Below are 16,456 nucleotides of genomic sequence, written 5' to 3' on the forward strand. Positions count from 1 at the left end.
CTCACTGACCCACCTTTGACCACCTGCTGAATGGGAATGATCTGGCCCCAAAACAACAATGTTGCTATAAAACGAATTATATCACCAAGGCTGAATATAATCCAATATCTGTTAGGTGGTGTTTGGTCAGATAGTTCCAGATGTGTATGATAATAAAAAAAAAGTATTGCACCACTTTGCTCTACAAAAAGTAGAAGGCTATTGTGCAACAATTATATTATTTACACTTGTCACATAGGACCTTTGTTACCCAGAAGGACTCACGAGGCAGGCAACTCCATGTGACTCAGCAAAGGCATGCGTGTTTTTTTCCAAGAATCCCACAGAATATACTCACTCCACAGTATCTCCCACCTCTTATTCTACCAATGAAAAGGGCCCACATGCAGGGCTTGTCTCTTAACTCTTGCCTATAGTCAGCTGCTTAATTCCCTCTCATCTCCCACAGAGACGACACCTGCTAGACCTATCTGTGGACCATGCACCCCAAAGGAAATACATGGTAAATGTTTGTTTTTTCTTCAGCACATTTGACACATCTTTTGATCCATTCAAAATCCTGGGTTCAGTTGGTGAAGCACACAAACATTATGGATTTCAATAACCTTCAGTAAGATGAAGGGAATTAGTGGACAAAAATGTACATCAGAGAGAATAACATAACAGATACAACTGTATAGGAAACTAGAGTTTCCATAGGGGATGCAGATGAGAAAGTTATACCACTGAAACCAAAATATGAAACGGTTACATCTACCTTTTCTACAGTATACTCCTGTACATCAAAGCATTATAACCTGCATATGAGACTACACATGCATACTGTAATAGCTTGCTCTGGCAATTTAATGTCTCCTCGTGTCTTTACAATCTGGTCTAATGAAATGGTTGAGCACAACTAATAGAATGTATTCTGACATCCATAGGAGTTATAGTGCTTCATAAGGGGGACGTAAACAGTACAACAGAAGTTTCTAAAGCCCACAGACAATATGAATGGGAGTAGAAAAACAGTCCACATAGACTGTACTGTAAACTGTGATGATGCAATGTTACTCAGTGTTCCCTCTGAATACATATGCTGTGTTGTTTATTTAGTCTGAAGTCACCCGTATTAGAACAACTTACAAGTCAGGTCACATGCAGTGCAATCAGTTGATACAGCTACGGCCAAATTGGATTTGAATTGGAAACAGGATATGTGAAAATACCACTCAAGGGGTTGACAATCTGTGTAACAATTGCCTTTGAATATGTTCCCCCGAGTCAGGCACCCCATTTCAAAAGGGCAGTGAGATCCTTTCAGATATGCCTTCTGCTGAAATATAGTTTTTATTACCCCTAGAATGATTTATGTGTTTTAGTTATTATCATTTTGATTTAACTGAAGGAAAGTGATGACACCGTACTTGCTATTCAGATCTATCACAACATGTGCTGTGATTCTGCTTTCAATTTAAATTTGATATTTAGCCCCCAAAAAACCTCATCATCCATAAGTTGGTGCCAAACGAGATGCACTCTTGCTCTGATTTCATTTTATAGTAACCATCAAAAGATCAGTTGATAATCTGTGTTTAACCTTTACCCTGTGTTTGCTAGAAGTCGGCTAGCTCAGTTCCAAATCAGGCACACTATATTACTGTTTGGCTATGCAGAAAGATCAGATGTTATCCTATCTACCTTGCATAATTTATAATGATAAATAACAATTAAATAAATAATAGTTTCCAAAAGGTAAGCTTCTTCTTCATAGTGATTAACATGTAGTATTTTGGACATTTATACAAAAAAATGTAACACTGAGGTGTTTGATATGCACCCAGGCATCGGCAAATCAGCAACAATGGGCACAGTAACAACATTGAACAAAATACATTATTTATTTAACAGTGTACAATGTTTTGCACATATTAACATATCTTGTTTGTCTGAACTCATAAAAAGATTGCAAACACATTCACAGTTCTCCATTATGCTGCCTGAATCAACATATTGGGATCTCCCTATCAAAGACATTACATTTACCAAAATTTGCTCTCAAACCAACCTCCAAAATTGGAGCGTTTATACAGTAGTATACCATAAGACGCTAAAACCATGAGCAAACATTTGTGGCAACTGCCTGGAGTGTTTCATAAGTAGCTAATTTAGCCATTATCACATCCAATTTCTTCCTTCTTATTATTTACTGATGGATAGATGATTCACTTACTTAGACAGATGTATATATTGTTAATCGATTTGCATGAAGGCTTCGGAAAAAAACAACAACATTAAATCAGGGATTGAACAAGCAACCTTCGGACAGCTGGCTGGCTGCCATAACCCCTGCACCAAAACACCACTGATAATGTCAATGCAAGTTGATAGACATACCTATTTCTTTACACCTTTCTATCTATCTATCTATCTATCTATCTATCTATCTATCTATCTATCTATCTATCTATCTATCTATCAAGCACTTTGAGCTGCAACGTTTGCAGGAAAAGCACTATACAAATAAAAGTTATTATTATAATTATCTATCTATCAAACTATCAATCTATCTAGCACACTATCAAAATATCTAATTATCTATCTATCTCGTTAAAGGTGGGAACTAATATTTCCAAAAAGACACTTGACGGAACTGTCATTCGGGATTTAGTTTCCGCCTGTGAGACATTTTTGACACTTCTTACTGAAACCAGACTGTAAAGCTGGTCGCTACCACATTTGTTCTGAAGGATTGGTTGCATAGCAACCAAGCAGCTAATTATTTGAGCCACATTCAGAGCTGAAATTATCGCGAATTAGCAAAAATAGTCTCGATTGTCTCTAATCGCCCTTCTTGGAATAGGGCCCTGGCCTCCAATGATGTTGACGTGTTTGTATGTGTGTGCAAACCCTTGTAAGATATAAAATAGTGCCTAATACGTGCTCCCTAATCTAAAGTGAATGGTAAAATGGTAAATGGACTGCACTTAGTATATAGCGCCTTCATCCAAACGCTTTACAACGGCCTTTACGCGCTTTACAACAGCCTCTCATTCACCCATTCACACACACATTCACACACCAATGGCGGCAAGCTACCATGCGAGGCGCCGGCCCGCTCATTGGGAGCAATTTGGGGTTCAGTGCAGTGGCGGCTGGTGCTAAACATTTTGGGTGGGGCACAGCAGTGTTTCCTCCAGGATTTTTCACATTAGTGGCGGGGGGGTCCTCTTTCGCGCGCATAGCGAGCACGATTTTTTTTTCGCGTGCACGCGCACGTTTACCCGTACCTCCGCCGTTCTGTTCGTGGTGATTTTAGAGGCAATAGATTATTTTTTTTATATTATTACTAACACCAGAAGACAAGACATACAAACTGTGGTGAACTACATTGCTTGTGTAACATTAGCTAGTAGCTATCCATTTTTCACTCATATACGGCCGGAAAAGTGAACAGAAATACAACGCTGACTTACGGTGGTATCTTGCGGCTGTCTTCACAAAGAGCTCCAGGATGCTTTCGCTTGAGGTGCTCGTTCATTGCAGATGTACTGCTGTGATAGGCAGGAGTCAGACTTAACAACCGGATATTCAGGACGCACATTTTTGCGCCCCGGCCTAGAAATAGGAGACAGCCAATTGGAGCGCCGCTACAGCTCACGTGTAAGCGAAAAGTATTCGGCCTGCCATAGACTTGCATTGACCGGCGCCCCGACGCCTCCCCCTATGTATTTTAACAGTGAATTTTACACACACACAGATAAAATGTTTATTGTATTGGAGGATTTTTAATGAATGCTGATAGGCGCCGACAGAATATCAGCCGCATTTTGTGAATAAACAATGTTTATTTTTAAAAAAACAAATCGCAACTAGGAAGTGAAGGTGGGGAACTAGGAAGTGAAGGTGGGGGCGGCGCCCCAGCGCCCTCTATCGGCCAGCCGCCACTGGTTCAGTGTCTTGCCCAAGGACACTTCGACGTGGCGAGCCGGGGCTCAAACCGCCGATCTGCCAACCTTGCGATCAATAGACACCGGCTCTACCACCCTAGTAACACAACTTTATAGCTCTCGTTAATATACACAGTCTTCTAGCTCTAGCTAATACACAACCTTCTAGCTCTAGCTAATACACAACCTTATAGTTCTCCTAGCTGCTGCAACTTTGAGGACTACAAGCACACAACGGAGTGGCTCCTGAGCAGGACGAGGCACCGGCCCAAGATCGCTGTGGTGTGTGGCTCTGGACTGGGCCTCTTGGCAGACAGCGTCACCAACAAGCAGACCTTCCGCTACACCGACATCCCCAACTTCCCCGTTAGCACAGGTGAGGTCACGTCACTATTACGTACTGTATGCTTAATGTGTGGCACTGTGTGTCTATGATTTTTCCTTTGTGACAGTAGCATTTATTTTATCTTAAATACCTTATCTATTCACCCCTCACCTGAGTGATGCTTGGCAGCCATTTTGTGCGAGTGGGTCGACTACTCGTCATAAAAAAAAAGTGTCTTATCGCTGTATAATAAAAGCGTTCATTATAGTGCCGAACAGCAGTAGGACAGTACTCTGGGTAGGGGTGGTCATTAATGAGTCAACTGATTTCTAAATGAGTTTAATTATGATGCATGATAATGTATTTGAATTTGGCCGTTGAATGCCCAAGTGGAGAGAATTCACCATGTTTTAATAGATAGAGCAGGGGTCCCCAAACTACGGCCCGCGGGCCGGACACGGCCCACCCCCACACTTGGACCGGCCCTTTGAACAACGTCAATTTTCTACAGGCGTTGCACTCGGTGGATTTCTGTCATTTCTGACTGCAATAGCGGCACTGCGCCGACGTAGTGGCGGGGGCGCTGTTTCGCAAATAAGTTATCTTTAGTTTTTGCTAGTGAAATAGCTGATAGTTGATGTTGACTGCTCAAGGAGAATACATATTTGAAAGTACAGAATGCCTGAGAGCCTTATATTGCATTATATTACATTATATTTTGATCATCTGGTGCCTGAATATTGTGTTTTCCTTTGCATAAATAATGACATTTCCACCATAAATTGATGCAGAAAGGTCACAAATTGGTGCATATCAATTCACCAGAATGGTAGAAATTAAGTGTTTGATGCTCGTTTAAGGACCCCCAGACAGCCCTGCTTCATGGGTCCCCCCGTGTATGATGAGGGTCCTCCCTCATGTATCAGACTGTAAAACTGATTATATTTCATTGACATATCACTATAGGTATAAATTCCATCCAAATTCAACTGTTTAGACTTTGTTTGCATCCACCAGTGCTCTCCTGCGCGCAATTGCTTTGCGCAACCGCCTCCATTTCACTCCGTTCCATATTATTTTATGTTAGAGACCGACCCAGGCCCCCCATCACAGAAAGGAAAAATGATGTGGCCCTCACAGAAAAAAGTTTGGGGACCCCTGAGATAGAGAGTGGTTTGTTTTTTCTATGTCTATCCTCTGCTGTTGAGCTAATTGTGACAGCAGCTGGTGAAAGTGTGAACAAGTTGCCAACCAACCAAATGTTCAAACTTTTATTCTGAAAAATGTAAATAAATATCAACGTTGTTGAAAATCAATAACACACTCGCTAGTCAAACCAAATGCAAATGTAGTAATCCCCACTACTACCTCGTTAGTGTACAGTAGTGGGGATTACTCACCGAATCCATTGCATTGCAATGTTTTGGCTTGACTAGCGAGTGTGTCATTAATTTTCAATATATTTAAATTTTTCAGAATAAAAGTCTGTCCTGCCACCACTCACAGTCAACATTAACAACACAGAAAGCATGGTGCTGCACTTAGCCTAAGTAAACCTAACCAAAGAGACAGTTTAGCCACATTTTTGCCCAAAGAAGTTTAATTATTGTTAATTACTGACTGTAGTTTTAATTAATTAATGCATGTACAGATCTAATTGATACCAGTTCTGAATGAATAAATCCTACTACTTATCTCCAGAGGGTATCTGTCAGCTCCATCTCTATCCCTCTCGGCCGTTTGTGGAACGTTTGTGTAATCTTCCTGTTTGCACTGTCTTGTTCAATGAGCGCAAATAAAGTTTTGGGCTGTCTAAAACCTTTCGACTTTGGCAAATGTAATAGGCATCACCTCTTTTGGAAACATCACACCACCCCAATTACTATGTGCAGTGAATCAGTGATGGTCGCAAATATCAGCTGAACCTGTGTTGTGTTCGCAATTATAGAGCAGACACACCATAATTTTCCTAGATGATTCACACAGACACACACACACACACACGCACACACACACACACACACACACACACACACACACACACACATACTGCACACACACAAAAGAACATTGCAACTACTGTAAGTAGCTTGTTATTTAAGTACGGAGCCAGCTTAATTGAATTTGGAATTGTGAGTGATAATGTCAAAGTGGTGCAAGGCTAGTGACACATCATAACTAGTGAACTGTGAAAATGAACCCGAGAATGACTAACTACTCTCCATGAATAAAATATTATGACTTGAGTAAAAATAGGCCCTAATATCTACCACAGGCACATCTTATTATGATCTCTTGGACATATTTAAATATTCATGATGCAGACGTGAATGTATAATGCCTTTGTACATGCTCAGATGTACCTGATGATGTTTGCTTGCCTATTATCTCCTCTTGAGAAAGATGTGTTTTTGTCGTATTTGTCTATGTCTTTGTGTGTCTGTGTGTGTGTGTGTGTGTGTGTGTGTGTGTGTGTGTGTGTGTGTGTGTGTGTGTGTGATACATACAGAGTTTTTCAATTACTCCCGATTCAGATTTTACCCATTTTCTTCTAGTTAATTTAAGGTTGTCAGAGTTGATTAGGAGACGCCATTGAAAAGCTTGACTTAAGGTTTGTAATTATAAACACTTATTGATGTTCTGTTAGGCATTAGCACTTTAGTGTTGTGTAAATAAATGGAGTGCTACCAGACGAAAACAATTAAAGTCACACAGAAATACTAAATGCAAGGACTTTTCACCATATAGTGAATGTAGCACTTGCATAGCATACTAATACAGTCTATAGAGGAACAATTTATCAAATTCAGTTGAATACTGAATGCTAATGGCCAAGGTAATGTACTTTTCAGATGAAGTGTAGATTCTCTGTTTGATAGTGCACCCTCTTAAAGGCATCATTAGCTGAGCACAGTAAGAATCTCTTAGTAAGAAAAAGACGCATCTAATCACACTCATAAAGACATGAACCTATTAATTATGGAATGGATTTTAAGGTAAATTCAATGGACATTTCAATACAGTCGCCACACCCATCCAAAACCTCCTCTTGTCATGTGTCACCTTGTGTTTTCCCTAAACAGAGCCATGGCATAATTATGCAGGTCCTATCTTGCTACACAGCACTTCTTATGAATTGTGTGGGGAGGTAGACAAACAAATAGCCTCTGGCAAAACTCTGGAAAATTAACATAATCTACAAACCATAACTCTATTTATGTCATCATCAGTCGTCATCCCTCACTGCAATGAAGAGAACAGAATAGTTGTATCTTTAGTTCATAATTCACTGTGGATAACACACACTGGTTTTATTTATGTATTGTATATGTATACAGTGCCCTCCATAAGCATGTTGTCTTCTTTTAGGTCTATCCAACAGTTTGGATTTTAAATCAAACAATTACCCAGGAGTCAAAGTAGAGATTCTCATCTTTAATTCAATGGGGTTTCAACATACTCCCTCTAGTTCAGGGCTCCAAATGAATACTCATGTTTAGTACTTGGTCGACAAACCCTTTGCATGAAATAACTGACTGAAGTCTGCCACTGGGTATTCTCTGGTGATGCTCTGCCAGGAATGCAGTACATCTTCAGTTGTTGTTTGTTTTGAGGTATTTTTGCCTAAAGTCTTATCTTCAGCAAATTAAATGCATGTTCAATTGGATTTAAATCTGAAGATTGACTTTGCCAGTCAATAACCTTCCGCTTTTTTTGGCCCTGAAAAACTCCTTAGTTGCTATGGCAGTATGTTTGGCGTTATTGTCTTACTGTTATGATGAAGTGCCATCCAATGAATTTGGAGGCATTTGCTTGTACTCGAGCGGAGAATATGTTTCTGTACACTTCACTTTTTACTCCAAACTTTTCTCTTGCAATCACTCTGGTACATGTGTGCATATATTGGCACAGTACATTAAATCATATTTCATTACTACAGTAGCAGAATGTCAATAGGACTATCAATAGGATGTGTTGCATGATGTATTTCACCTCCCATACAATTCAACATGAATGATTAAAACAACCATAGTTTGTATTTCTTTATCTTGCATGATCATTAATGTTAATTCATTTAAATTATTTGTTTATGTTGTATTTAATATACCTGTGTTTGGTCTTCTCTTACAGTTCCTGGTCATGAGGGATGCTTGGTGTTTGGTCTCCTCAAAGACAAGTGCTGTGTCTTCATGCAAGGCAGATTCCACCTCTATGAGGGCTACTCACTGTGTAAGGTGAGTCAAAAAGGACAAACCTGACCAGTGATGTCATACTGTACATTCATGTAGTTTATATCAATTCATAAGAAATATAAGTGCATAACAGTAAAAATTGATCCATGTTTCCGTAATTACATTTTCTTTTGGACTACTACTACTTTAGCTGATACTTTTCAGTGATTCTAAAATCAATTACAACACTATACTGATAAAAGTCATAATTACCAATGTACCTCAAGAATCAATCGGTTTGTGCCGGAGTGTGGCGCAGGTCATAGCACCGCTGTCTTCCACCACCCTGTGCCCCTGGGCTGGTTTTACTCTGTATCTATCCTTTCTCACTGTAACTCCATCTCTACAACATCTACAGTACCTGTCGGTATGTAAGAAGCACATTTCCGTGGACATGTTTCACAGAAGAGGGGAACACTGTGATACACACAATGATATCAGATTTGTCTGCTAACAAACAGAACACCGCATAAGATTTATTAGCTTTCTACTGAGAGCCTTCAAATACTATATCCATGCATCTGTATGCTATTGGGGGGTTTTTCTCAGCAAGTCACATTGTAAACATCAAACATGGGTACATTTGTTTTATTGTTACATTTTCTTTCGCTGCTCTACCCTTTCCTTTGAGATCGGGGGAATGTCTCCTCAGATTATTTTAACTATTAATATCCTACCCTCCATGGATTATGCCATATTCCACCTCATTTGTAATCCTTACACAGTCCTGCAGTAGCCAGAGCAGATGTTTTTAAATATTCATCACCAATGTGCCCTTTGCTTATACTGGCCATCAAAAAATGAGGAAAAGAATGATACAAAATGGTGCCATTCTATTGGAGCGCTATGCTAACTATACTCCATTTTGGCACAACAAGGTCATGTGAACATAAGGACCACTGCACCTATTTTGTATAACAAAGAGGGCTGACATTTCTGGCCTTGGCCCATTAAGGTTATTTGTCACAATCAAGAACAGGAGGCAGGCAGGAAGATGCTGGCTTAGAACTGGGCTGGGTCTGCTGACACTGCAGAGAGCTGTATATTTTAATACTCAAAAAGTTGAGGGCAAGGTTTGCAACACTTGATCTGGGTCCAGAGATGCGCATCAAAATAAAAATATATTTACTGTTTGTTGTTATTATTATTTAATTAAAATACTTTTGTTTTTAGTATTTTCAGAAAATGTGTTTGCAAGACCTTCCTGTAGTGTAGAAGGAGCACATTTCTTCAGGAATATGCACATAGACACTTTTTTTCAATACTTTTTAAGACCTTTTTAATATCAGTGTAAATAAAACTGGTGTAAACCGTTATACCGACAGGATATCCTTATGGCACGAGGGCTACATCTGGGCTTAGAAGTCACAGGCATGGTTACCTCATCACAAGAGTGTGATTGTACATTCACCTCCTAGTACACCAGTACATTGTCTCACTAAGTCAGACTCTTCTAGGTTCCGAAATGAAGTAAACTGTTATACCAAGAGAACATGTACAAAGGGTTACATCTGAATTTAGATAAGCGATCTTATCACGAGAGTGTGATTCCAAATCACCTCTACTATATTAACCATTAAAAACGGAGTCTTAAGACTATTTAAGACATTATAAGGCCAAAGAAGTTGAGAAGTGAATTTAAGACGTCAATGGATACCGTGTTTTAATTTAGTGGAACTAGTTACGAATCTGTATATTACTTTTGATCAGAACTAACTGGCAAACTCTGTTTTTTTAAAACTACAATTCCCTGAAGTATCTTTCAACAAAATTGATCAGGCAAATTACAAAATACTGAAAGGTAATTCAAATACATATTTCAAATACATGTAATACATAAATACTGCCCATCTCTGTCTGGGGCCATGTTGCTTCTAGGTGTTTGAGGGCAGCACTGAGGTCATTGTAAGATCAACAAGCCATGAATTCATGGGAAATGGAGAACCTACAGCCTAGGGTCAATGTTATTTCCTAGTCAGGAAAAACTCTGTGCCCATTCATTACCTACAGACAACAAAACACAAATGTATAAAAATCCATAGCGGATTTGTTCGGGCTTGAAGTGATTTTGTCTGACTTTCAACAAAAGGCAAAAAAAAAGAGGAACTTTTCGATGGAGGAGCTCTTGAGCTAGGGGGTCCCCTAAATTGACATAAATATTGTGCACACAGGTACTCACCTCCCAACACCCATGAACAAAAGCTAGCCTTAAATGAAGGACTTGTTCGGTCTAATGAGAAATCAAGTAACATTATATCATGAAACACACAGTCAATATTCAACAAAGATTATATGTAAAAACAAAATGTCTCTTTAACAGTAACTCTTTAACAAATTAAATCTGCTCCATGGCCAACACACATGTAGTGCGTGAGTTGGCTAAATGCCAATGCAGTATAGGAAACAAGACAAGAAGTTTTACTGCAGTAATTCAGTGCAGCAAATGTACTGTTGCCTGGTCATACCTTACGGCCCCTGTCCATCAGTTGTAGCACTGCATATTTATGATGTCACCACAGAGTTTAATGACATTGACCCGGCACCTCTATCCAATCCCTCACCCTTCACAGTGTTTTAGTGAAGACAGCATAAATGCACCCCTTCTCTTAGCCCCTGTCGCCCTTGTGGTCTGAGAAGGTGGAGGATTCAAATTTACACACACGTCTGTCCAGGGGGAATCATTTATCCATCGCACTGTGTGCCAAGGATCCACTTGGTGATAAATTGCTGAGGAATCTTCCGTTGTCCGGAGTGGAAGGGGGAGACTCTCAAAGTAATTGCAGCGTTGACAACATGACATGATGTATTAGAATCAACCGCCATGGCCGCCCACTGGACACAGGAGGCATTAGTGATACGCTGACTTTTTTAGCTTTTACTTAGGGCTAATGGAGCTAATCAACATAAGGTTTTTTGCCCCTTCCAAAGCTATGCATTTCATTAAAAATCATACATTTTGGGGGGGTCTGAAAGGAACAGCTTCTGTTTATTATATATAAATCCCTCACTCTTGTGAATTATTCATTCTTATGATGGATTTGGTCCAAACTCTGGGGTTGTCTGACAACACTGTGTAAACCACCTAGCTAAAGCCTGGGCATTAGCTTGGAGAGCTTATTTAAGTCATCATATCACAGGCAAGGTTACAAAACATGCAACATAACATGTATAGTAGCTTTTTATTCCCCGGACATACAATAGCAGCCAAGAGTCTCCTTTTCACGGCATGCCTATGCAGTTTGTCCCTGACCCTGTTGACCGAGATTGCATTTGGCGATGAGACTATTGACATACTGTATCTTATGACAGTCAATAAAAACAACAGGAGACAGAAGAGCTGCTGTCTAATTATGATGATATATTGGCGTGAAATCCCTCAACCACACAAAGGTGCTAGACATGTCCTCATATCCTCATTGACCATAACATTAAAGTAGGGTTGCTAGGGTTGTTAGGTTGCAGCCTTGCCACTGGATGTAGGTACAGAGTATTGCGACCACAAGGGGCTATCATTAGTGACTGAGAGAGCGTGAGAGAATAAGATAATAACAACGAACCATCTCCTTAATAGTGTTTACTCACAGGCTGTTTCATAAATTGCCAAATGTGACTCCTTTTCTTCATCTACACTGATCCGAAGGAGCCACACAGGTCAAAGCCAGCCCAATAATAGGCTTCCACCATTTTGTTTTCATCATTCTTTTCACATCACATACAGATGAAGGAGAGGACACAAAGAAAGGAAGTCACTTTACCCTATTGTATTATTAAGGACTGACTGTATTAATAAGGACTAACCTGTGAGGAACTGAAGAACTTTCTGGTGTGTGATGATCTGCTTGGCCCCTGTTCTAAGTATAAATGCAGCAGACAAAGCGACAAATCAATGTCGGCTAAATTTACCTCGGCGCACATGCAACCAATACAGCTATGGTTTCAGGCTGCCATCTGCCCCTCTGACTGTTTCTCTCTTTCATTCTCTCCTTCCATGGTCCTCTTAACCTCTCTACTACATCCTCTTCTTATAGGCCTATATATATATATATATATATATATATATATATATATACAGTATATGCATTTTCCTTTTCCAAATAGTCTTATTTATTTTCTTCTTTTCTTAAAGGTAACTTTAAACAATATAAAACCAACCAAATAAAGTTTATTATTCAGAATCATTTAAGATTTGAAAGTGGTGAAACAATCATCTGTTTGGCTATTCAACATTCCACCCAGTTCCCCCAGCCTTTTGAGATTGAGGTAGCTTCTTCAGCACATCACTTTGTGGGGAAAAAAGCCACATCATTTTCCTTGAATGCAAAAGTGGGGGGTCTCATTGCCAGTGCTCCCCCGGATTCTTCAGAGAAATCTTGCACTCACTTCGTCGCCCTCAAGTTTCTCAACCAAGCCAATAATGGTAGCCCAAGCATTTAGCCTATAGTTTCAAAGATCTGAGATGTCTGGTTCGCTACTCTCATCCTCAGAGTTCTCATACTCAGAAGTGTCATCAAGTGGGATGGGAACATCACTCTCCTCAGAGCTGCTGTTCACTATTCAGTTCTTGGTTTGTTTCTTCTTGAGCTTTCCTTCTTTGATGTTACTTTGCTTTTCCCCTTGCTGTTTATTTTTTCTATCTTCTTGAGCCCTTTCAATTGTCTGCTTTTCAGGTTAGGATTCTTGTCTTAACACGCTTTCGCTTTGTTTGTGCCCTGGGATGGGTCAATGGCTAAAATATGCACTGTCAAAAAAGTTACCATGGTTACATCGAGGGCCGAAGAACATAACCTCCGATCTGCAGAGGTCCCATGGAGGGGGGAGGAGGGAGGAGAGAGGGGAGAGGGGGGAGAGAGGGAGGAGAGGGAGGGAGGAGAGGGAGGAGAGAGGGAGGAGAGGGGGGGGAGAGGAGAGGGAGGAGAGAGGGAGGAGAGGAGGGTGTCACGTTTATGTCAAAAGTTGCGCGCGCAGATATAACCAAAAAAGTGAATTTTTCAGATAGGAGGTTATGTTCTTCGGCCCTCGCAGTGACTATTCAACAAAACAATAAATACATGATTTTCAAGTTTCTTTTGAGAAGAGAATTTCTTAGTTACATGATTGCAAAGGAGTTTAAGAGTTAAGTGTGCAGTATGTATTAAGTTTGATAATGAGGACGAAAGCTAGCATAGAAGATTCGTCAACTAGCCAGCTGGTTTAGCCAGTCACAATACAAAACGAAGCAGGTGGTTATTATACTTTTGTGTATACAAAACCTATCAGTACTTCTACAAGTAGCCAGTAGGCTTTATATTCAAGTGCACACCACACATGTGCAGTAGGTTAAACCAGCTGACTATCTGAATGTTAGTTTTCGTTCTCATTGCCAAACTTAATAAATACGGCACCCTCAACTTCCAAAGTCCTTTGCTAGTCATATAGCCTACTATAGGTGTTACTAAGAAATTACAGGGGGAAAATGGATTTGTTGTTTTGTTGAATACTCATAACTGGTTTGAGGCTGAAAAGAATGTCATGACTTTCATCATGATTTTAACAGCTTGATGGAGACTAACTACTATTAATTACTATTAAATACGTATCTCTGTATTATAAAATCTCTGGTTGTGCCTTTGCATGCCTACATTTGAAAACCGGAATCAGACACATGCTCACACACAGACACACAGACACACACACACACACACACACACACACACGCACACACGCACACACGCACACACGCACACACGCACACACGCACACACACACACGCACACACGCACACACGCACACACGCACACACACACACAGACACACACACACACACACACACACACACACACACACTTCTCCTCTGATTTGTTATCAGTCTGTGAGCTGTTATCTCACTCCCTCTCTGTGTGTCACTGGGAGATACATGGCGAGGTTAATTAGTGAGCTTGCGTTAGCTCTCTCTGACCTCCCCCTCTCTCTTAGTGAGGGGTACCTTTCATCTGTTTTTTCTAGCGATAGCATGCAGCTACCACTTATGACATGCAGCAGGAGTTAGCCCTGGTACTAGACCTGTAATATCTAGTTACTGTACGGCTGGGATTGAAGTCTGTTGAGTCCCATTGGCATGCATGTTTGAATATAATATACTTTCAAACACAGACACAAACACATGAACTTGAGTATACGCATATAATAGGCCATACATTAGCATGTTGTATGGTATGTTACTCCATTGTAAAGTCAGGGGGGGGTGGGGTGGGAGTGAAGAGGGTATGTAAAGGGTGAGAAGGGATGTGGGGAGGCCGAGAGAGGGAAAGAAGAGAACTGACAAAAAGGGGGTGGAGGGAGGGAGTGGGAGAAAAGAGAGAGCAGCTGGAAAGGTGGTCTGGCATTGAAACATATTCACCAATTACCTCTCTGCAGGATGACAGCCACTCCTGGCATGCAAGCTGCCAAAAATGAGCATTTTCATGAGTCACTGTCCTCACACACACAAACACACGCGCACACACATATATATATACACACACACACACACACACACGCTAAGCTACTGGGTTAGTGATGCATGGCTTGTAAACGAACTTAAGTTTTAGGACGTGTTCAAAAGCAAGGACTGTGTGGTCATCTAATTATGGGTAGTTATGTGTTTTTAGCGTGTTGATGTTCTATCAGCATGTTGTGATGTGCTAAACATGCAAAAACATGATGATAGTTCATAGCTATGTTCTTTCTTAGCTGCTAGCTAGCTACGGTAGCAAACACGTCTGTTTTGATTCAGAATGATTTTCTCCGGTATTTGGTTTGAGGTGTACCAACATTCAAATAAGCATTTCTTCAACTATTTTAAAATGACCGTGCCCTACTTGGGGATTTTTTCACCAGACCCTGTCACATATTTTAACTGTACATGGTACAGTTAAAATGTACACACAAAGGACACTGAGAACGTTTAAATTGAGGGCCTCAATTAGTTTAAGCAACTCAACTGTATGAGTTGCAATGGCAATATTCAATATTCAATATTCAATACAAGTGCAACCAACATAATTCTGCCTACAGCAAGCAGAGCATTGAGTTAATGATATTCCATGTCAGCTCATAATTGTCAAGTCCAGCCAACTTGGATATTTAAGCTGCTCAGACTTTGTTGAGTTGGATTTGTTTGTCTTCTTGTGTAGTACAGGTACAATTTATACATGTGAGATATACTGTAGATTCTGGCGACTCCCATGAGTGATTCAGGAAAGATATAGCTACTGCCATTATGTCTCATTTGCCTACACTTTCATAATGGCACAATAAAAATGTTACTGTTCTCCTCACTACCCATATCTCTCCGCCACTCTTTTTTTATGTTTCTCTCTCCCCCCCCTCTCCCACTACCTATCCATCTCCTCTCCCCCGCTGCTCTCTTGTACCATCCATCGCAGCCCTCTACCAATTTCTCTCTCTCCACCCCCCCCAACTCGCTGCTCCTCTCATGTCTCCCTCTCCTCCCCATATTTCTCTCATCTCCTCCAACCCCTTCACATACCTCTTTCACCTTCCCCTCCCCAGGTCACGTTCCCAGTGCGTATCTTCAAGCTGATGGGCGTGGACACTATCATGGTGACCAACGCCTCGGGCGGCCTGTGCGAGGACTTCAAAGTGGGCGATATCATGATCATCAAGGACCACATCAACCTACCGGGCTTCGCCGGGCAGCACCCGCTGTGCGGACCCAACGATGAACGGTGTGGCATGGGGCGAAAATGAGACAGAGAGAGATGGATTGGGATGGGGGGGGGGGGGGGTGGAGGGTTGGAGGGAGGTAGGGAAAGGAGATAGATGGAGAAAGGTAGGGGGCGATGGAGAGAGGGGAAAGGAGGGATGAGAGATATGGGGGAGAGCAGGGGGAGGGAAAGAGATGGAGCGAGGGGGAGGAGAAGGGGAGAGAGGAAGTGGGAGAAAGATGGGGGGTAGAGAACAGAACCTGCTGTCTGGGAGGGGTGAAA

General features: G+C 40.9%; 1 protein-coding gene across 1 annotated transcript in view; it reads left to right on the forward strand.

Annotated features, from left to right (window-relative positions):
• Window positions 1-340: 340 nt before the first annotated feature.
• pnp4b (purine nucleoside phosphorylase 4b) overlaps window positions 341-16,456 on the forward strand; it is a 23,843-nt gene continuing 7,727 nt past the window's right edge. The window contains exons 1-4 of the mRNA XM_080540671.1: window positions 341-502; window positions 4,127-4,308; window positions 8,389-8,492; window positions 16,020-16,195. Of these exons, the coding sequence (XP_080396797.1) occupies window positions 480-502; window positions 4,127-4,308; window positions 8,389-8,492; window positions 16,020-16,195 (485 nt within the window). The 5' untranslated portion in view covers window positions 341-479. The remainder of the gene's footprint in view (window positions 503-4,126; window positions 4,309-8,388; window positions 8,493-16,019; window positions 16,196-16,456) is intronic.

This window comes from Nansenia antarctica (genome assembly GCF_963989245.1).
Source record: "Nansenia antarctica genome assembly, chromosome: 10".
Taxonomy (NCBI): Eukaryota; Metazoa; Chordata; class Actinopteri; order Argentiniformes; family Microstomatidae; genus Nansenia; species Nansenia antarctica.